Source organism: Ciconia boyciana, chromosome 4 (assembly GCF_034638445.1).
Source record: "Ciconia boyciana chromosome 4, ASM3463844v1, whole genome shotgun sequence".
NCBI lineage: Eukaryota > Metazoa > Chordata > Aves > Ciconiiformes > Ciconiidae > Ciconia > Ciconia boyciana.
This window is the reverse complement of record NC_132937.1, coordinates 79,932,190-79,954,960: the sequence shown is the minus strand read 5'-3', so window position 1 is coordinate 79,954,960 and position 22,771 is coordinate 79,932,190. Positions and strand designations below refer to the sequence as shown.

Sequence of the window (22,771 nt, the reverse complement as noted above, 5' to 3'; positions counted from 1 at the left end):
CATGTGTTGTCATCTTCATTTATTTGTGATTTTTGACTGTAGGGATCCTTCTCTTTTTAGAGGTCAGAGGAAGAATTTTTGTAGCAAACTTTTAAGGCCTTAATGAAGATTAGGGATTCTTTTTCTGATCATTTTCTCATCCACATTAATTCAATAAACTTTTTAATTCAGTAGTTCTGTCTTCTTACCAAGCAGGTCATAGTGGCAGTGTAGCTATTGCTTCATTCTTGAAAACAGAAGATAACTGTACGGGCGGATGTGCAGTGCTTCAGAGAGTATGCAGAGTTGGTTGTCTCTTATTGTATAAAGCAGAGGATTCATTCAGAATGCCAAAACTTTACTTTCCTTTCTATCTATGAATCTGTGCCCATTCTGCATTTCCTTCTTCAGAATATTCCAAATTCTTCCTAGTGCTTATGCTTGCATAAATAACATAAAGTGCCTTGAAGGAGCAAATATTGTACAAGACAGGGCTCAGGCTGCTCGCCTCCCTTGCCAGGCATTAGTCTGAAAATCTAAGTAGGGAAAGGAGTGAACTACATAATTAAAAGTGGCAAGGTCAAACACGTAAAGGGCTTGGCTGAGTTGCTTAACCAAAGGAGACTAATGCCACTTGAGACCCTCTGCAGCATATGAGACGGCAATTGATGGCCAGACAAGATGCCTTAGGATATCTCAAGTATTTGTGTTGAAGTAGAGGAGAGTCCAGAGACTTTGTATGTCAAAGGGGTGGTATGGAAAGTTGAGGGAGATTGTGGAGAAATTATTTTTGTGGAGAAATTCTTTCTCTGAGATTGTGGAGAAAGCTCATAATGCAAAATCTCACCACAGCTTAATTTAAGACATTACATTTTAGTTTTAGCCAAATAAAAAGGGTTTGAGTTTGTACCACTATATTAACAACACTATGATGCTGTCGCTTGTGCCTGGAGGACATAGTATTTTCTCGCTAGCAGTCTTATAGGCTTCAGTCAATCTGTTTCATTATCTTCAATTAACATGCTCAGAGTCCTGTCCAGAGCCAATGTACATCATCAGTGATGTTGCTTTGTTTTTTTACTTAACATCTGTTTCTGGGGGTGGTAACAGTTTTGTAAGAAATGACTGAAAATGCCAGTTGCATAGTAAAAGAATGTGTGAACTGAAGAAAAATTACAGATTAATACTAATAGCACAACATGGAAACTAAAATTATAGCACCAGCAGGAACAAACCTGTCTTGATGATTAACATATTACTACATATCAAGCTGAACAGAGCAGTTCTTTTTTTGTTCATGATACTGAGCTGTATACATCTGTAAGAGCATAATCTTATCATGCCACTTTGACGTTAACCCAGTATGAAATATCCAGATTCCCTTGGCCCTTAGTGCTCCTAAATAATGAATACACAAATCTGTTTCTTTGAAGTCTGTTATATGGGGGCTCAAAAAGAGGGGAAAGTGCATGGTGGTCCTGCTTCTTCAGGTTTCTTTTCATGGCTCAGGTGGGGACTAAGTGCCAACAGCACGGAAAGTGCAGGATCAAAATGGAAAAAGAGTATTGGGCACAAAATTGGAAACTAAGCAGACAACTTTCAAATAGTGGCCAGAAGTTTCTGACTCATCGAACCTGAACCTTAGCTGTCTCTGTCAGAGTATTACTCTTTATTGTCTCTCTCTATTTACATTATTAGTTTTCTAATTCATTGATTTGCAGTTATTATTTTCTTGGTCATAACTTAAGATATATTAGTGTTGTGTTGCACTGTGTTGCCACATCAGTTTGAAATGGTTTCTTAGAACAAGCATATTCATCTTGCTTTACCATCTAATCTAACGATTGTTTTAGAGGCCATAGTTATTATATTGGAGATTCCTGACTTTTTTCATACCCTGTATTCTCCTCACACCTTTCTTCTCATTGATGACTGAGCAGGGAATTCCCTTCTGGTGGCAATGGCATAGTATCCCTGTGAGAACAACAGCTTCAAACTCTTCTGTCTCATGTGGAAGAGTAATGAATGTCCCCCATGTTAAACTTTCTTGTGATGTGGTATAACTAGAAATAAGGATAAGACAGAAAAATGTGATCTTTATGCAACCTTAGCAAGTAGAACATGCACCAGGTGTCTTGTGTATCATCTTGTCTCTCATGCTGCACTGTGTTCAGTAGGTGATCATGCTAAATAGGTGTGCAAGCATATATGCTACAGGACTGTTCTGTTTATGTTTTTTCTTTTTTTCAGCATCTAAGAACATGAGCCAGATTACAACAAATGGGGAAAATGAAGGAACTACCAAAATTATTGCACCTTCCCCTGTGAAAAGGTACGTAGACCAGCAGTTCCCTTCCAGCTTTTAAGAGATTGTGTATTGCATTGGATAGAGGAACACATTTAGTAACAGTGTATCCTGCCCTTAAGTTTAGGACCGTCTGATGCTCTATTGATAAAGGTCAGAGAGTGTTGCCCAGTAATGCACTTTAACAAAACCTGATCTCCTGAGGAAGCTGGAACAGGGGTTCCAGGTGACACCGAGTTTGGAAACCTATGAATTGGGACAAGTTAATGGAAAGGCAAACAATCTCAGTTTTAAATATGAAAAAAACAGACAATGACCTAAGGGGCATTGGTCAGGATAGTCCTGTGAAGTCCTATATGTCTCTCCCCTGGGAGCTGTGGGCTGGCTGGCAGGGCCCTCAGGGCATGGGTCTTCTGCCTCTGCACAGGGCAAGGTCTGCTTGGGATGTGTGGGCAGGGAAGAGCTGGGCATGGCCTTTCTTCCAGCAGCGCTCTTAATCTTGCGGTCTGTTACCTGTTAACACTGGTAAATCCAGAACATAACTCATGAGTGTCTGTGCCTGATCCTTAGGAGCAGTGAATTGCCAGGGCTCCTTTGGACTTGTGTGGTCTGCTGTGTTTAATTACCAGTACTGAAGTGCACCTCTCTGATTATTAGGCGTATTTGAGAGAAGGAGGTGAGGCTCAGATTCAGAAAGGGATTTATATCCTCACCCTTAATTTTAGGTGGAATTTGGGTGCCTGAATCAAAAAAGAGTGATCTGACAAAACAATGAGTCAAAAACTCGGCACTTAACTTTTTTACTTAGTTGCCTGAATGTCTGTCTCTGCATGCCCAGTAACCCTGACAAGTTTTTTTGAGCTGAGCACCTCTGGCCTTCTATCTCCATTGAAGCTGTGGGCTTCACATACTAGGTATCTGGACTGACCTCTGAAAAAGGGTCTAAAAGATTTACTGCACATGCTTGGTGGATAGTGTTTCTTATTGCCTAATATTTAGAACAGTTGCCCCAAAAAAGAAGACCTGAGTTTAACTGCTTTCTCCATTTGAGGGAAATTGAATAAAATATTCTAGTCCTTAGAAAATAATACTAACCATGGGTTAAAAGAAAGTTTATGATTTTGCCACTCAGTCATGCTGGTGCTAGGCCATTGAGCAGAAAACAATGCAAAGGTATACAAATACCTGCAAAGAGGGCGTGAAGAGGACTGAGCCAGGCTCTTTTCAGTGGTGCCCAGTGACAGGACCAGAGGCGATGGGCACAGACTGAAACACAGGAGGTTCCCTCTGAACCTCAGGAAACACTTTGTCACTGTGAGGGTGACCGAGCACTGGCACAGGTTGCCCAGAGAGGCTGTGGAGTCTCCCTCCTTGGAGATACTCAAGAGCCATCTGGACATGGTCTGGGCAGCCATCTCTAGGCGGCCCTGCTTGAGCAGGGGGTTGGACCAGATGACTTCCAGAGGCCCCTGCCAGCCTCAACCATTCTGTGATTCTGTGATTTCTTGGGAAAGAGGAAGGTACAAAGCAAGAGGTACCCTTATTCCATAGTGCAGAGGTGATCGTATTGGGAAGGGATAGGAGCCCTTCACTACAGCTTGCGCTCCAAATGTTGTGTGTAAATGTTTTGCAATGAGCTGTTAAAAAGAAATGGATAGGCAGGTTGTAGAGCAAGAACCAAGATAAGGGGTTCTCAACATGGCAACTTAAAAGTTTTTGAGTTTATTTTCTTACCTTGACAGTTTAAAAGCAGTTCACAGGCAGACTCTCACTGAGTCATGGTTTTAAATAGTGTAGTCACTTCCAGCAAAAAAGTGTTGGAAGCTGTTTTTCTTGCATGCTTTCTATTTAGAAATTTATTTGTTTTTCTCCGTGTCTCTGTCTGCACATGTAAAACACCTTTCAGGTCTGCCAGGCTTAGTATGCGTGACAGGCAGCATACATACTTTGTGAAGGGTTTACAGTTTGGTAGTTTACTCCATCCTATGTAATTCTCGCATTAATTGTCAGTCATGCTTGCAAAGCATCTTTCAGCTGAATTTGCAGCTGAATTTTTGTAGTTTGACATCTTATTCACTGTTGAGATACATAGTTGGTCACTTCTGCATAAGTGGTATAAATTCAAGGTAAACCATAAAAACCCCCAACAACAGTAATCTCACGTGAAATTCAGATCCTAACCTTTTCAAATACTCTGAATGAACTCAGTCCCTTTTGCAACTGCATTCCTGGAGATAATACCAGTATCTGAAGACCTGCCATGCTGTAGCTCTCGAGATGTAAAGTGTGTGTCTGCTCTGAATGAATAATGACTTAGGAATCTAATGCAGTGAATTCATCTCTCAAGATAAGTTCTCTCTCTCTCTCTCCTTTTAAGGGTTTGAGAACACTATTCAAATTTCTTTAAGCCCAACTTCTATCTAAGTATTGTTCAGTCATTTATGCTGTGCAAAAACAGTGCTTTTTGCAATACTGGACTGAAACATATTTACTTGAATTACTTGCTTAGTCTGTAGTAAGCACATATTTTTAAGCCTGGGAATAGATGGTATGCACATATGAGTCAATAATTAACGAGTGCACTATTAAGAAAATTATTTACCTGATAAAGTGTAATTTAATTCTTTTCCTGCTGACTTATTGTAGCTTTGCATTTTGTTCACTATTTGAGAATTAAATGATTAACTCAGTGACCTGTAGTAACCAAAGACTGAGGTTAAAAGTGGATTAGTGAGTTAAGTAGCCACAATTCCTTCATAAAGCTGAGCCTGTCACCTCCTGCTCTGGGCAAAGAACTCTGGCTTATGTCCTCCTCTCTGTAAGCATCTGTAAAGCTTTTTTTTTTTTCCTGCTTAAGTTGCACTTTGGAAAGATACGTGATATTAATGCTTGTAGTGGGTTGCTGTCAGTAATACTTCTTGAAGAGCGTAGTGGAAATCAACGTGGCTATCTCATTCTGTATCAGGTGAAATGCTTGTTCATGTAGAAAGCAAGCTGTAGAGATGATGATGCAGGAAAAGCATGACTAGCCATGGGCGAGAAGATGGGTGCAAAAGCATGCTCCAGCTGGAAGCCACCTTGCAGCACTTGGAGTGGCAGTGAGCAGGCTGTCTAGGAGTATTAATGGGTTGCAAGTTGTAAAACCTGACACTGTCAGAATGGTAGGAATAGGAAGAATTAGAGCATCCTGCTGTTTTTCTCCGTCTCCTGTAGGTACAATGGGAGACTGGTTACAAACGCTGATATATCTCTTAAGCCAGGTGACTGTCTTGACTGTCCTGGTACTTTACCTTGCAGCAGTCAGTGAAGACAGCTCTTTCACTTTGTCAGATCTATGCTCAGTGTCTAGCAGAAAGAAAACATAAGGAATTACTGGGGAAGGAATGAGAAGAATATGCTACCCTATGAACCTGTTGTCTGTCGTGTTTTGAATAGTTATCACTCTTGCCTTTGTTGCTCCCATCTTAAAGAAGGTACTGTAGACCTGGAAAAATGATAGAGAAGTATGATAAAGATAATCAGAGGTATGTGGTGACTTGTATACTGGGAGAGGTTAACTAGTCTGTAATTCTCTCACTTGGAAAAGAGATGAGACATTTGTTAAAAATGTATTAAAAAAATTATGGGGTGGAGTTTGTGATTAGGGAACCATCATTCATAGGGCTTTTTTTTCTTTCTATACCCACAGAACTAGTGAGGAACACAGGATGGAATTTTTGAACGAGGTGGAAGTTTTGAAACAAAGTGAAATAATTGCTTGTGGCATAGTTAAATACTGCAGCATACTGCTACCAGGCACTATTTATGCCAAAAATTCAAAAATGTCTAAGAGATGTTTAAGTAACTTCATGGAAGAAAGTTCCATCAAGAGCTATGTAGAATAAAAAGCAGAGAAAGCCTCTGATTAAATAATCTGTTAACTGCATATTGTGGAAGACTATGACAGCATATTGTGTGTTTGCCCTATTGTTAGACTTTTTTACTAAGCATGTCTTCTTGTTTATTCTAAGACAAGATTGACCTTTTTTTCTGACTCAGTGCAGCCCTAATTATGATCTTGTAGAGCTGATTTTCAAGTCTTGTTTTTTTTTCCTTCCGATCTCTCTTCCTAGGAGACATTCTTCAACATAGCAGCTGTTTGCCCTCTTTCACATAGCAGTGAAATAGCTATATGCCAGGGTGGGTCTCTGTAATGACTGTATGCCTTTAAGATTAATTTTTAAGAGGTCAGGGGGAGAGAACATGTGATCTGTACACTGTGGGTTTAAAAAAAAAAAAAAAAAAAAATATATATATATATATCTGTACTTTTATTTAGCTTTAAAAAGATGAAAAATGAAAACAGTCCAGAAACCCAAAGAAGTAAAACAAGCGCACCATGGGAGGAAAATGGCCCACAGAGGTAAGGCAAGGCATGATGTCCTAGATATTGAGCAATGGTAAATATCATGCCATGGCAATAGGTTGAAGGATATTAATATAAAATATTAATGTATTAGCAGGGCCACAATAAATCTGTATTGCATGTAAGAAGATAGGTCCTGTCATGGATAAATACTCAAGGAAAAAAATTAGGAAAGTAGGTGTAGAAGGAAGTGGTCAGTAGATGAGAGTCACCAGTGGCTTTCCACAGAGATCTGTTCATAGACCTCTGCTATTAAGGATATTTGTCAAAGACCTGGAAAAGGGGTCATAAGGTTTGGTGATGGGACAGAATTGTTTAGGATAGTGAGAGTGAAAGTTGTCTGTGAAGAGTAGCAGAAAGACACCTAAAGTATGAGTGATGAGTCACTAGATGGTGGATGATGTTGAGTCAGTAAGAGTAAAAAGAGGCACATGAGGGCAAAAAAATAACCCTAGATTTCTGAGTAAAATGAGGTGCTGTGGAGTTACGACGGATAACTTCATGAAAACATCAACTATGTAGCAGTCAGAAAAACAATTAGCAATTATTAGGAAAGCAAGAGAACAGCATTATGCCATTATATAAATTTGTGGATCACATATTTGCTCCATGAATTGTGAGTGCAGTTCTGATGTCCTTATCTCAGGCTTTGACAGGGGCAGCAAGGGTAATCAAAGGCGTGAATGGCTGTGCAGGAAATCTGTACAGGGAGCATAGGCCAGGCAGGACTCTTTCTTCAGTCTGGAAAAGAGATAATTTCAGGGGATATGGTCTAGAAAATCATAAGTAGGAGAAAGGAGAAAGAGATCAGGATTTTATTTTTCCAGCGTAAGAACTTGGGATCTTCAGATGAAGCTATTGGAGGTAGTTTAAAAGCATTGAGAACGGCAGTGAGTAGTGACTCACCGTGAGTAGGAGACCTGTGGTCCTCCTTTAGAAGGGATGCTGGAAGTTAGTGGATTCCTGGGACAAGCTGGGTGAGTCATGGAAGAGAAATCCCCAAGGGCTTCTGAAGACAGTGGTATAGCAGCTGGCTCAGTAAGTCTCCTGGTCTGGGAATAGTGGGGGACTGAGACAGCACTGGGGAGCTGTCATATATATTCAAGTTCTTGCTTCCCGTAGGTGGTTGCTTATGGCCACTGTTGGAAACAGGCCACTGAACTAGATGGCACATTAAGTGTAATCCAGTTCAGTCCTGCTTTTTTGTGATGATTCAGATCTATACATGGTGTGTCTTTTGGGGCACCATGATGATTTACCCTGTGTGCTCCTTCTGTAAACATCAAGAGTTTTCAGAGTAAGGACAAGGCAGTGTGCAAATATTCTCTTGCTATGATAGATGTTTATTTGTGAGTTTTGAAGAAGTGGTGTCAGCGTGTCACATTATGGGTCCAGTGTTAAAATTGCTCTCAGAATAGCAGGAAGATTGATCCCCCAGGAGCCAAAGAATGGTTTGATTGCATTTTTGCAAGTCCATCTGTTCTAAATGACTACACAGTTTTAGACACATAAGCAGACTGTATGCTGCACATAGGCTTTCACAGCTTATAGAGAATAATAATTCTCACTGAGATGAACTGTGGCAACTTTTCAACCATGCACAGCAGTACTGTAATCAGCAGTCTGCAGAAGCAGGTGAAGAAGAATGTATCCAATTTGAAGGCCAGAGCATTTTAGGAAAGCAGAAGGAAATACCTTAACTGGAATTTGCTGAGAATATCATATTTACCACACAGTTATGAAAAGGGCTAAGTAATGTTAGATAAAGATGTGTGGTTGAGTTTCCTCCAAAAAGTCACAGAACATCAGTAGACCACCTTAGAGTGATACGTACTCCATTGCAGGCTCTGTTACACTGTCGGAAAAGGTCCTTACACTTCTTTAGGAAGGTATGACAGGTATGACAAATGCTATACAGGCATTTGATAGTCTACATCTAATTTGGTAACAGCCCAACCCATTAGGTCCCACCTAGGCTTAAGTACATCACCTGAAGTTCGAAACAGCTCCAGACCATTGGCAGAGGGTTGCGTGGGTGAACAGCACAGAAGTGGAGCTAAAATTGTTTCACTGTCCCAAGCATTAGCTCTGTGATGAAGATGTATGTTGTGACAGGAACACTGTTTTCATACTTATATCCATGGAAAACATAAAGAATAGAGGTACATTTGAATGCCTAGCTCTGGGATAACTCATACTAAAGCACAGAAATTTTATTATGCTAAAAGAATACGTATATACTTGATTCTACTTTTTGTAAGCTTAGAGCTGCTGGCTTGGCAATGTTAAGAGGTCTCTCTCCTGCATTTTCAAGGTTCAGTGTAAAATATTTATTGCTGGAAAGCAGTACCTTCTGTATTTACATAGCATGCACAAACACACATACTTGTATAGATGAATATGTATATAAGTGTGTGCATGAGCCTTCTTATTTTTGTAGTCTGAATCTCAGTTAACTGGTCTAACTCTCCTGGCAGTTTTAAAGTCGACTGTTTGCTCTTCCTTTTTAACCCTAGTGGGCTGTATAATTCTCCCAGTGACCGCAATAAATCACCGAAGTTTCCTTACTCTCGGCGACGGAACCCATCAGGTGGCAGTGAGAATGAGTCTGGGCAGCCAGTCCGGAGGAGGTAAGAGCCCCGGGGTTAGTTACTGTTGGCTTCTCACAGTAGAAAGCTTGAGGTCCTGCATGCTCTGTGTTCAGTAAAGGCTCTTGGACACCCAGCTGGGTCCTGGGAAAAGGGGTACTCTAGGGGCCAGTTGTTAGTCCAAAAAAAAACTGAGCAAGAATACCAGATCTGCTTTTGGAAAGGAAGCTTTGGTCAGGCTTTTTGCTTGTGTGCTGTTCTGGGTACTAGGAAAATGATGTTAAAAATAGGAGAAATTGCATTATTGGCAGGTGCAAGATCCTTTCAGTTGCTGTGACTATTTTTCCCTTGTGAAGGAAAGGATTGATGGATGTTGCTTGCTTGACAATGAGCTTCTAATACAGAGCAGTATTTTGTTTTAAGTACATTGCTTTGCTTTAAGTGCAACAAAGATTAAATGAATGAGCTCTAAAGCTGTCTTCAACAGTCCCATGTGTGAATTACTTTACATTAGAGAGGATGCCAGCAAAAATACAACTATGAGATACTTAATGTGTTTTTAATAGGTACATGCTGAATTGAGTAACTTAGAGAAGTAAAATTAAATGGATGGAGATTCTGTGCTGTGTGTCCTGGAGTATGTCCAAAATGTGAATTACAGGGACAGTTCTGAAGTGATACAGTTTTGAGAGACTACACGTTACCTGGGATGATTTGTTCTGCTGAGAAGCTGCTTTCATTGCTAAGCTGCTCTGGTGCTGTGATCTGCTGTGAAGTATAGACAAGCATAGCTACTCTGCCGTATTCATCGCAGTCTTCTAGGACTGCCTTACAAGCCAGCACTTTGGAGTCACATCTCCTTCTGACATCTCTGAAGTGATTACCTGTTTAGCTTTCAAAGCCAGGGTTTGCAAAGGAATCTCTGAAGACGCAGCTATATCTATGAGGAAATGTAGTTAGATGGGGAGCTTTTACATTTGCCAAGTTTCTGAACTGCTCCAGACCTTTTATCTGCTACTAGCTGTCTAGAGCAGGAGTGAAGAAACTCACCCATGATGTATGCCTAGTGACCTCATGCCTGAGTTAAAATAAATCAGCATAGCTCTCTCTAAGTCAATAGAGTTATGTTGATTTACCCTGTTGGACAGAGCCCTTGTAAGTGTTAATAGCAATGTATTCCCTTAATGGGTTTTCTGATTCATTGCTAGCTTAGTTGTCAGAAGGGCTTGTTGGGCTCTGTAAAAACAAAGGAATACAGACGTGCAGTGCAAAACTGTCTTGTACCAAGAAAAGAACAGTGTTTGTGCACTATGCAGTAGGAAATTTTTTGAGATGTGAAGTGTTTATCATCTGGGATTTGCATTTGGCTGACCTACTTGGTGGACAGGTGGTCATGCCAATAGCAAGTTTTCTCTTGGGCCACCACACCAACAAAATGTTTTTAAAAGTCTTATCTCATATGTGAGACTGTGAAGACTGACAATAGTAGGTAGGTTCTAACCTAATTATGTCTTCCTGAGTCTTGGTTTTATTCATGCACTTTCCTTTTTCAAATGTTTAATAACAATAGCTGTGTTGTTTATGCACTCTTTACTGGAATTAAGAGGAATGCATCAGCTTTGCTATGCTGGAAACAGTAGGAAACTCTAAAGGCTAGCATACCATGCTTAACCTTGCAAAGCCAGGGGTTTGTAATGAGAGCTTGAATGGGATCATGCCTTTGCAACTTATTGTAGAGGTGTCCTGAAAAGTTTAAAACAAGTACATGCTGTTTTTTCTCTGCCTTAGATCATATTGAAAAAAAAGCTTTATAAAGTTTTTTTTTCTTAAAAATATGGGAGTTTTTGTGTAGTTGTGTTAAGTAACCTGATGCTATTTCATTAAAACTTCCTTAATGTCACAGGAAAAATCAAAACAGTGGCGAAGATTCAGATTTAAAGCAAAGGAGAAGGTAAATATATAATCTATAGCAGCCATGAAATAATAGCGAAAGTACTGATCATAGTTTAGTTCCCTGCATCCCCTCCCTTCCTTCCTTCTCCCTCATCTTCTTAAATGTTTAAAATGCTTGTTCTGTTACACCCATTTAATTTTTTCTTTCCTACCTTACTTTTGCTAAAATGCTCTGTAGCATAACCTCATCACAGCACAGATTCCTACAAGCTGCCTTGCACATTGTTACTACACCATCCTAGAAGCAGTTTGTGGAAGTTTACTAAAGGCTTGTCTGCAACTTGAAAGTCAATTCCAGAGGTTTTAGCTTTTGGATTTTGCATCTGCAGATTTTGTTTTGAGTTCTCCAGCTTCCCAGTCCACTTTTAATTAATCTGTTTTGAAAGCAAGTGTACTATCATTTGAGATGAATTGTCCTGCAAAAGGTAGGTGCAGAGGCATATGCAACTTCTTACGGTCTTCTCACTGTCTTGCACATTTTTTGCTGAATTTTTTCTTAAGCTGCTTTTTTTTCCTGTGCAGTCTTGACTAGTTGTCACATTTCCAAATAAAATGCTGGGGTGAATTCAGGTGTGCCCTTCAACAACTTCAGCTTTTGACAGATTTTTGCATCTGGAGTTCTCTAGTGCCGCATCTGCCTGCCATGATGCTGTGCTGTGCTTCTCGTTGCTCCTGTGCTCCTGCCCTGGCTGCTGGAAAAAGGAAACAGTGCAGTGCATTTCGATGTCAGAGTCTCTTGAAGCTTGCAAAGGAGAGGAGACACTCCCAGGTTCTGATTCACTGCTGCAGCAGGAGGAAGGACCTCTGGCAAAGATAAAAACATCTCAGGGACAATCACAGGAAGTCAGGGAAAGTGCTCACATACTTTGCACCTATTATAAGATAACAGATTATTTTTATAAAGGATGTTACCATTACAAGCTCCCAGTGATAGTCCCATGGTGGATTTCCAGCACATAAAACTGAGAGGATTTAGTTAGGCATCTCTGGTGGAAAACCCCAGTGCTCAGAAGGGACCTCTTCCCAAAGGCTGTGCCTGCTGTATTACATTACAAATATACATATTTGTTATAGTATATTGGAGTAGACCTTCTCCACTTCCTCATAAGTTTCCTACTTTTCTCTCATTTTAAACAGAAAAGGATTGCACCGGATATGAGCCTTCTCTGTCAACTGTTTCTCTGAAATAACAAATCCTGCAACCTACCCCACCCCCAAGCCTCCTCCTGGGCTGTATTTGTTCTGTCTGTCTTGCCAAACTGATTAGGCCTTCTTTCTTGCTCCTTGTGTCAGACCATATAGATATATCACCTGCAAAATAGCAAATATATTGCACAACCAAGAAAACATGAGAAAAGGATGAAAGGTGCTTTGTAATTGTCAGAGATCAGGATGATCTCACGTGTTCTTGTACCTGACTTAGGAAACAACCTTTGTTTCCGTTTTTGGTATTTTATTCAGTTCAGTACAAGCTGATGTTTAATATTCAATGAAAGATAATATTCTGACAGCCAGCATGAGCAGCTGCCACTCAGCTGACAGCTCAGCAGCTCTGCTGAATCCCCTCCAGTGCTTTCCTGACAGGGAACACAAGGTAATTTGATGTGCAGTATCCAAAAGGTGGATCAGAGTTCCATTCCTGAAAAGCTACAGAAAGGCTTATCTTGAATTTGAGCAAATAGAATGTTTTATCTTGCACTTCTGCCATGGTGTGATTTTCGCTGCCTTGGTACCTTATGGGGTAAATTGCTTAAATCAGAGTAAGAAAATACTTGAAGTGTTCAGAAATGTAAAAGAACAGAGTTGCTCCAATGACCTGGAAGTGTGAAAGAACAGTGTTGCTTGGATGACCTAGTAATGTTGAGATTCAAGATTAGTGGAATATTTATTAAACATCTGATAAGATTTTGGGGAAGAAAAGGTATACTTTGGGGCATGTAAGGTTTGCTGCAGTTTTGGAGCATTTATTGCTCTGAACTTTCTGAATGTGTTTGAGCCAATATCTTTTGGACACAATCTTTTAATCTTCCTTCTTCCTTTGGGGTTACATTTTTCTGTAGTAACATGCATCTTTCTTATCCGCACTTTCAGTGTCACCCAGAAATGTGTATTTTTGCCTGGGAAACTGGCTATCCTGAGCCTCTCAATGGCTTTAAATAATGAGCCATGAAATTTGGGGATGGGGAGAGGTTTCTGCTTCTGCTCTGGGGAAATTTCACTTTTCCAAGCCTATCCCTACAGACAAGCTGGGATGAACTGATTTTCCTAGGCTTTGGTTGTTCTATTATTGAGAAACATTTGTGTTTAATGCGAGCTATTTGAGTTAATGATCTCCTAGTTTTGGAGAGAGGTGAGACCAGACTCCATAGACTCTGAGACATTTAATGACACAGCAATTTGATAAAACCAACCATAATTCACTGGTATTATGGGCAAATTCATGAGACTCGCAGCTGTGTCAGGAGGACATCTATAACAGTGTCCTAGTTTCAGAGACAGAGCGTAGAGTGATGTGTCCCTGACCAGACAGGACGCTCAGGGGAGGTCCATGTTGCAGCTATTCTGTTCCCTAGGAAGTCTCTCTCATCTGCTCTCATCCTGTTTGGGCTCTTTCCCCTAAACTGTTAGAATATGCAGTGAGCAGGTGCTTGTCAATAGCCTCCAACCTTGTCATGAAATGCTTCCCCTTACCTGTTACCTACACCTAAGGAACTGCCTTCACTCCTCAGCTTGTTTGAGGTGTAGTTTAACAAATCTGTTGTCTTATGAAATTGGCTCATCAAAGAGCAAAAGAAAAGCCAGAAGGCACAAGAAAGTATGTGTCTCTGCCAGCAGCATCAGGAATCATCCCCTTATCTCTCCTATTTCATACCCAAAGACCTCAGAAGAAAATTTCTGTTTTCCATTGCAGCAAAATCATCACCAATTCTAACTCCTGATATCCTAAATCCTTCCAGGCCAGCTCATGTTAATATTGGTCAGCTTTCCCCTTTTATCAGCTGGGCTGTCAGTGCCACAGAGAAACGTGTCTTTCTTTGGACACGTTCAGAGACCATCATCACAGTAAAGAAGGTCCAGACCGGGTTTTGATGAGAGTGCCATTTTTTAGGACCTAGCCCAGCAGTAAAGTAACAGAGTCCTGTTTTCTAGGACCAGAGCCCTGACAGCTGGTCTGTCTGCTCCAAAATGTTGATCGATGGCAATCGAGGACTTAAGGGTCTCAGATAGTAGTGGCCAAGCACTTCTCTCTACTGAGAGGAGTTTGCTTGTAGGTAGGCATATGCCCATTTTCTTCTTGAAGTTTAACATCAGCCTGTTCCACCAGTCTTTTTCAGCAAATCAGAGCTGTAAATGTCACCTTGCCCTTTGAAGCTTCACAGTCAGAGGTGATACAGAAGTAACTGCTTTATTTCTTTTTCCTCACAGGATGCACCATCTTTGTAGCTGTGCATTGGGTTATCCCAAAGCTGTGCTGATACACACACCTGACGATGTGTGGATTTCAGCCTTTCTGTATTTATAAAGATCAGCAGAATCACAGTGTTAGTGGTGTTTCTTACATACTGCCTGACACTTGAAAAATTATATGAACTTACTAGAAGCCAGATGGAAGTTGAGGTGAATAGAAACAGACAGATCTGGTGAGCATTTTATTTTGCCTGCAAAACCAGAATTACTATGTTGTTGGGTGTCCCAGAATATGCAAGAAGAAAAGAGCCAGAATGCATACAGTTTAAAGACAAAACATTTCACACCTCAAAGAAACATTTCACTGTGGCATATACACAAAGAATGCTAAGAGATAAAATAAAACAAACAAATAAAAATGCAGTGCAATGATTCAAAAGGACAATAGCACTGACCTGACACCACACTCTGGGTGCACTACCTTTGCAGCAGTTATTCCCAATCAATTAATGAGAAAAAGATAATATGACTTTCAGGTGTAGACAAGCCCTCTAGAGTATTTTAATTCTGATTTTCCTAGTATTGTCTTTGCAGTGTTGTTCATCCCTTGTTTAGAACTTCAGTACTTCAGATGTCAGTAGATAAATTCACCTTAAGCTGTTGCTTTTCTCCTCTCCAGATCATGGTCTCGCTGTAACACCAGCAGTGGCAGTGAATCAGAAAATTCCAACAGAGAGCATCGGAAGAAGAGAAACAGGTGACCTTTATGTATTTGAGACATAGAGACATGAAACACAAACAAATGGAGATGGACTTTTCTGAGATAAACCTAATAAGAAGGAATCTAACATGTTTTATATGTATACAGTCCTCCTGAGGCAGCTTAAGGTCCTTTTTTGAATAAGAAGAGAGATAATTGCCAACATACGTATACATCACAGGTGTTTGCAATGAATGCATACACTCCTGTTGCTTGAGAAGAACTCATTAATGAACTGCAAAATCAAATATGGGGCACATTTACAAAAGACTTGCAATATTAATGCAAATAAAGTGGATAATGGTGATGACGATATTCACAGCATATACTTCAATACCTCAAAAATTTCAAGTGCAGAATTTTAGCAGAAAATAAGCTTTTGAGGAGAATAGTCAAAATATTTTAATGGATCTGAAAGTCGGAGTTGTTTTTAAATGCATGCATTTAATTGTATAAATATTTTTATTTTCCAAAATGTAAGTGTGGGTTTAAACCCAAAATGTGTACAGCATCAGCCTTTAATAGGACAACAGTAGTTAATATCAAGTGATGCTAGCAAGTTTTGGTTTTTATATTCTATTTTTCTTGTTGCTGATATGAAAAAGTTTGCATAACAACTGATTTATTGTGTCAAAAAATTTCCTTTAAGACTGCAACTTTTACGTTGCACTTGAGATAACAGCATTTGAGAGTTATTTATGAAAATATATTTTTAAAAAGCACATAGAATTTCTTCATGTTGCATAAACAGAGCATAAGAGAACTATCACTGGACAAAAGAGGAATTGTTTAAAGCAAATTTTCTAAGAAGCTGGCTGCACAAGCTGCCATAGTTTCCTGTTGTCTCACATGCATGATCACATGAGTGATGAATGATTTTCAGATATTTGGAAGTTGTTAGAAATAATTATATGCTAGATAGTGCTGCAGAAGCATGCAGTATAATAATGTTTTAAGCACAACTTGCAGTAGTTAAAGAGATGCTAAAAAATCATTGTGACATTCAAATAGGCTGATAATAAGCATAGCTGAGCCATGAGATTTCTTTGGAGTTTATTTAAATCAGAGCACAGCCTTGTGAGATACTCAGCTACCAATAACCTAGTGTGCATGGAAGATTTGTTTTCTGGGTGAGCTCTGAAGTTTGAATGAAATGCTGAGTATAGTTTCAGTGATCAGTAGGTAAATAGTATTTTGCATCCCTTTCTCTTAGAACACTCTTGCCAGGTTTTTTCTCCTGTGAAACTTCTTGTTCAGGGAGCTCCACAAGCAAGTGAAGGAAATTAGAGACTGACCACAAGAATGTTTTTAAGAGCTTCTTGCAATATAAAGATTGAATTGTAAGAAGGATTAAGTACTGTTTATCATTTTCTGAAGAATAAAAGAGCCTTTACTAACCCTTCCTTACCTCGTGGAAAAGTGCTTAAAAAGAAAAAAAGTCAATTTGTATGGATTGTTTTTATGTTTTTCACATTTTCAGAAATGTGTGATACATCAAAAATGTTAATGTTGCAGCATCTCTTACTCTTAGGTGGTCACTTGAAATCAGACTAGATGAAAAGTCATTATCAGTCTTAAAGTAAACAAGTACTGAATGAGCTGGAGGTCTGAGACTTGTTCTGTGTCATCAGGTGCAGGAAAACCACCAGTCATAATGAATTTCTGCATTTTGTTAGCAGCCACAGCAGGAATAAAATAAGCTGAAAGGGCACAGGCACTGAATAGCTTTCCCGTTAGCAGAGGTGAGCCAGCCCTAACAGGGTTAAAAGGGACAATGAGGCTTGCAACTGCTGTTACGCAAGTTTTACCTGTTGCATAGATTAATAGTAATTTATTTCCCAGTATGATAATCAAGTCCCTGGCACAAGCAGACACAAAGTTGTACTGTTTTATTGGAATAAAATGACTGAATACTCACATTACCCAAAAGAATGTGCTTCTGACCATAGAAGGGTAGAATTTATTGTTCACATGAGAATAGATCACTGTGAACTATTTATCAGATGAAAACAAATTACCAGAAAAAAACGGAAAGGCAGATGAGAACTTCTGAAGGTAAAACACTGCAAAAAGGTTAGGGATAATCTCTTTCCTTGATCTCAATCAGTCTTTGTGGTTTCACTCCATCATATAAATGTTTTATCCTAAGCAGATGTTCATATGAAATTAAGGAAGAACCTATGATGAGCATATTTCAATCATAGAAGAAACTTATTTGCTTTTTTTAATGCTGTGGTCAAAATTTATTGTGTGAATAAAAATGTATTCAGTCAGTAGACAACATGTACTGGAGCATAGTCTTCTACTGGACTGTACTTAGAAGATCCATCTGATTAGAATCACAGAATGGCTGAATGGTTGGGGTTGACAGGGTCCTCTGGAGGTCATCTGGTCCAACCCTTTGCTCAAGCAGGGGTACCTAGAGCCAGTTGCCCAGGACTATTCCCAGATGGCTTTTGAGTGTCTCCAAGGATGGAGACTCCACCACCTCCCTGGGTGACCTGTGCCAGTGCTTGGTCACCCTCACAGTGACAAAGTGTTTCCTGAGGTTCAGGGGGAACCTCATGTGTTTCAGTCTGTGCCCATCGCCTCTGGTCCTGTCACTGGGCACCACTGAAAAGAGCCTGGCTCCGCCCTCTTTGCACCCTCCCTGCAGGTATTTATATACACTGATGAGATCCTCTGCTCCAGGCTGAACAGTCCCAGCTCTCAGCCTTTCCTCCTAGGAGAGGTGCTCCAGTCCCTTAATCATCTTGGTGGCCCTTTGCTGGACTCTCTCCATTGTGTCCATGTCTCTCTTGTACTGAGGAGCCCAGCACTGGACACAGTATTCCAGGTGTGGCTTCACCAGTGCTGAGTAGAGGGGATCACCTCCCTTGACCTGCTGGCAATAATTTGCCTAATGCAGCACAGTATACTATTCACCTTCTTTGCTGCAAGGGCACATTGCTGGCTCATGTTCAACTTGGTGTCCACCAGGATGCCCAGGTCCTTTTCTCCAAAGCTGCTTTCCAGCTGGGCGGCCCCCAGCATGTACTGGTGCCTGGGGTTGTTCCTCCGCAGGTGCCAGGCTTTGCACTTCTCCTTGTTGAACTGCATGAGGTTCCTGTCAGCCCATTTCTCCAGCCTGTCCAGGTCCCTCTGGATGGCAGCACGACCCTCTGGTGTATCAGCCCCTCCTCCCAGTTTGGTGTCATCAGCAAACTTGCTGAGGGTGCACTCTGCCCCATCATTCAGATCATTAATGAAGATGTTAAACAGGATTAAACCCAGTATTGACCCCTGGGGTACACCACTAGTTACTGGGCTCCAACCAGACTTTGCGCCACTGATCTGGGTCTGGCTGTTCAGCCAGTTTTCAATGCACCTCACTGTCTTCTCATCCAGCTCATCCTTCAACAGCTTCTCTGTGAGGATCTTGTGGGCAGACAGCATCAAAAGACTTCCTGAAGTCCACATAGACAATATCCACTGATCTCCCCTCATCTACCAAGCCAGTCATTTTGTTGTAGAAGTTTCTCAAGTTGGTAAAGCATGACTTCCCCTTGGTGAATCCATGCTGACTACTCCTGGTTACTTGGTTGTCCTTCATGTGCCTGGAAATGGTTTCCAGGATCAGGAAACCATCACCTTTCTGGAGATGGAGGTGAGACCAACCAGCCTGTAGTTCCCTGGGTGCTCCTTCTTGCCCTTCTTGAAGACATGAGTGACATTTGCTTTCCTCTAGTCTTCGGGCACTTCTGCCAATTGCCATGATCATTCAAAGATCATTGAGAGAGGCCTTGCAATGACATCAGCCAGCTCCCTCTGCACCCATGGGCCCCTGGACTTATGTATGACTAGTTTGCTTAAGTCTTCCCTGACCTGATCCTCTTCCACCAAGGTTATGTCTTCCTTTCTCCAGCCTTTCTCCCTGGTCTCTGGGGTCTGGGATTCCTGAAGGCCGGTCTTGCTAGTAAAGGCTGAGGTGAAGAAGGCATTCAGTACCTCAGCCTTTTCCATGTCCTATGTCACTAGATCCCCTGCCTCATTCAGCTATGGGCCCTATCCTTTCTTTTGTCACCTGTCTACTTATAGAAGCCCTTCTTGTTGGCTTTGACATCCCTGGACAGATTAAATTCCATTTGAGCTTTGGCTTTCTTAACCTCATCCCTGCATGCTTGGGTAATGTCTCTATATTTCTCCCATGTTACCTGCCTGTGCTTCCACCTTCTGCATGCTTCCTTTCTGTGTTTGAGTTTTGCCAGGAGCTCCTTGTTCATCCATGCAGGCCTCCTGACATTTTTGCCTGACTTCCTACTCGCTGGGATGGATTTCTCTTGAGCTTGGAGGAGGTGATCCTTGAATATTAACCAGCTTTCTTGGGCCCCTTTTCCCTTCAGGGCCTTATCCCACTGGACTTTTCCAAGGACATCTTTGAAGAGGCCAGAGCCTGCTCTCCTGAAGGCCAGGGTTGTGATCTTGTTTTTTGCCTTCCTGTCTCCTCTCAGGATCCTGAACTCCACCATCTCATGGTCACTGCAGCCAAGGCTGCCTTTGACCTTCACATCCCCAATGACCCCCTCATTGTTGTACGTTGTACCTGAATAATAACTTTATGCTCAAATATTTTGAATGAGATTTCAAGAATCAAGTCTTCAGAGTTGCTTGTCTTAAGAGAATTTATCATTGCATAAATGTAGCTTGCTATCATATAACCTGAAATGGGGAAAAAACATCTCTAAGTCAACAGATGAGTGATGATAGTCTTATGACTTTCCATTTTACCATCAACTCTTCCTGCAAACAATGCCTAATCTGTCACTGTGATAGCTATTAATCTCAACTGGATTTATTTCACATGCCAGTAACAAGGATTTTTTTTCTATAAGACATAAATCAACTTGTTCCCTTGTTGGAGCAAAAAGTGAAAAGAATGAAAGGAAAGTTGTAATGGACTTGGAGTACAAAGGCAACACTTTTTTCTCAAAAGTATTTTTAAATAAAAAGTTAGGTTTTTAGTTAAATTTCTTTCCACTTTTTTGTTGGTTTTGGGTTTTGTTTGTTTGTTTGGTTTTTTTGTTTGGTTTTTTTTTTGGTTTTTTTGGTCATTGTCATCTCTGTTGCCAAAAAGGTAAAGATTTGGTCCCAAAATTATTATGATTTGATCATTGCATCTAAATAATGTATTTTGTGTAGAGATAGTGTTACCTTGGTCATCCTTTACATTGTTAAATGTGAGCATAGTCCCTTTCTTTGCAGCTGCAAAATGAATGCTTTATTGCTTCGTGTGTCCATCTAGTAGAGTTCTGCTGTGATACAAAAGTACTTTGAGTGTGCTGACACTGCTTGTTTTAATAGTTGCCATGCTACTTTATATATTTAGGTTTTCAGTATTTTGCTCAAATTGAAGAGATAAATAACAATGATGAACACTGTTGTATGTTACAACAAGTAGAAGAAAGGAGGCAGAGTAGAAATATGAAGTACTTGTAGATAAATGAATGCATTGCTAAGGACTGTGCTTGCAACCCAGCAGTAGATGCTAATCTACTAGATTAGTAGAATGGACTGGAGTAGAAATGATGTGTTTACTCCTTTAATGAGAAGTCATTCGTGGTCAGTGTGGAAGTGTGGCTTCAAACACAGAGGTGCAGGATCTCGTGTGCTCTGTGCTGGAGTACAGACCTCGTGCTCTGCTGTATGGGTTTCCTGAGAAAAATGAGTAGCTCTCAGTTATTTTGTGGCAAACATCCAAATGCCTCCTTCAGAGCAGAGCTGTCTACTTGACCTGTTAGGAGTTGTTGTTTGGGAGGCATGGGGCGAGGTACTGGCAAGCGGGCAGACCCACCACCCATGGCAGCAGCTCTGGTCTGGCAGCCACGTGTCTTGTTTTCGTGCAAGTGACTGCCGTATGTGTGAGGCAGTTGATAGTGTTTATACCATGTGGGATGCTTGCTGTCTCCACAAAGTGGATTATTTGGGATGAAAATCACAATTCATTACTTGTTGCTGTGTGAGTTCTACAAAATCCTTAAATAGAAGTTTATGTTAATCCCTGTCACCAGATTACAGGTCTAAAAAGACTTGCTTAGAAATCAAAACCTGATGTTGCAGTCTTCACCAGATGCTCAGTGCCATTTGGTAGAGTTGTGGCCATTTACAGTAGTTTGGGATCCAGCTCAAAATTCATTACACATGTGAGAGAAGATCTGTGTAAAGGAAAAGCAGCAGCCTGCATAGCCAGTTTAGCCTGATACAATTCAAAACTCAAGGAGAAAGATACATTGTAGTGAAGAGCAACAATAACAACATGCTTTGCATTTCCTATCAGTCACGTCTCCAGTGTAATCCCTTTATCTCTGTTGGCTTGTTTGTTTGTTTTACCTGTCAGTCTTCCCATTTTTTGTTAAGCTCCTCTGGTTTCTTCAGTATGCCAGTCGTACCGTCCTATCAGAGAACCTGTTCTTGGAGTGATATTTTCCAAAGGTCTTTCTAAATCTCTGCTGAATTTTAAATTCACTGCTGTGACCAAACATATCCATTTATTCCACCTTAGCATTTCATCACACCACTCATGTCTCCAACCCCAAGGCTGTGAAGCATCTGTAGAGCTTTGAATGGCCAAACACTGGCATGCCGGTTGCCCTGGCTGCTTGTGTTACCATAGAGTTAGTTCAGCCTGCTAACAAACACGGTGAATTTACAGGATTTTGACATTTGTTTTAATCTGTACCACATTCCAATAACAGATTCATGGATTTAAAAAAAAAAAAAAAGAAGAAGAAATAAAAGGCATATCATATAATTTAGAAGCACACAAGCAGAGACAGGAGCCAAAGCCACAAGGGACGGTGCAGAAAGGGTGACAGTGGTGGGATTATATATATCTCGGGCAGCTGGGAAGATCTGCATGCATCCTGGGCTTTGTGCAGGTCAGGGTGAAAGGATCACTTCCTCTGAGCAGGAGCTCACCAAGGGCATCCCTGGGGGAATTTCCCTGGATCCTAGGAAGGTGCGTGCTGCAACGAAGTATTCAGAAAAGTTGTAGTAGTAGAGCCTTGTATCATGATGTTGGGCTTACACTTGCTGTAGATGAGGTGGCCTTGAATACTTATGGAGGAAAAAAATTCTAGATGTTTGACTTGGGCTGGGAAGACAAATTGAATTCAAGTTGTAGTCCTGTTTTTAAAGGGTCATCTAATTTTTGGCTTATGCTGTTTCTAAATAGCAAATCAGTGAGTTTTCTTTGATACAGATTCTTACATTTTAATGTAGTTTGGGAACACTACTTAAAATTTAGCAAGATAATAACTTGAAGTATTGCATTGCAGGAGCTAGATTCTTGTGGGGAAAAAAATACCCCATTGCTTCTCAGAGCATCTTGTGCCAGA

The 22,771-nt window shown here is 40.7% G+C and overlaps 1 protein-coding gene across 4 annotated transcripts in view; it reads left to right on the top strand.

Annotated features, from left to right (window-relative positions):
* Positions 1-22,771, top strand: part of EPB41L4A (erythrocyte membrane protein band 4.1 like 4A) — a 139,708-nt gene that overhangs the window by 102,101 nt on the left and 14,836 nt on the right. For 2 of the 4 annotated variants that reach the window (XM_072860297.1, XM_072860299.1), the window contains 5 exons: positions 2,230-2,311; positions 6,603-6,686; positions 9,206-9,319; positions 11,181-11,228; positions 15,318-15,395. In XM_072860297.1, coding sequence (XP_072716398.1) covers positions 2,230-2,311; positions 6,603-6,686; positions 9,206-9,319; positions 11,181-11,228; positions 15,318-15,395 — 406 coding nt within the window. The remainder of the gene's footprint in view (positions 1-2,229; positions 2,312-6,602; positions 6,687-9,205; positions 9,320-11,180; positions 11,229-15,317; positions 15,396-22,771) is intronic. The other 2 variants (XM_072860300.1, XM_072860301.1) reach the window with 2 other exon arrangements.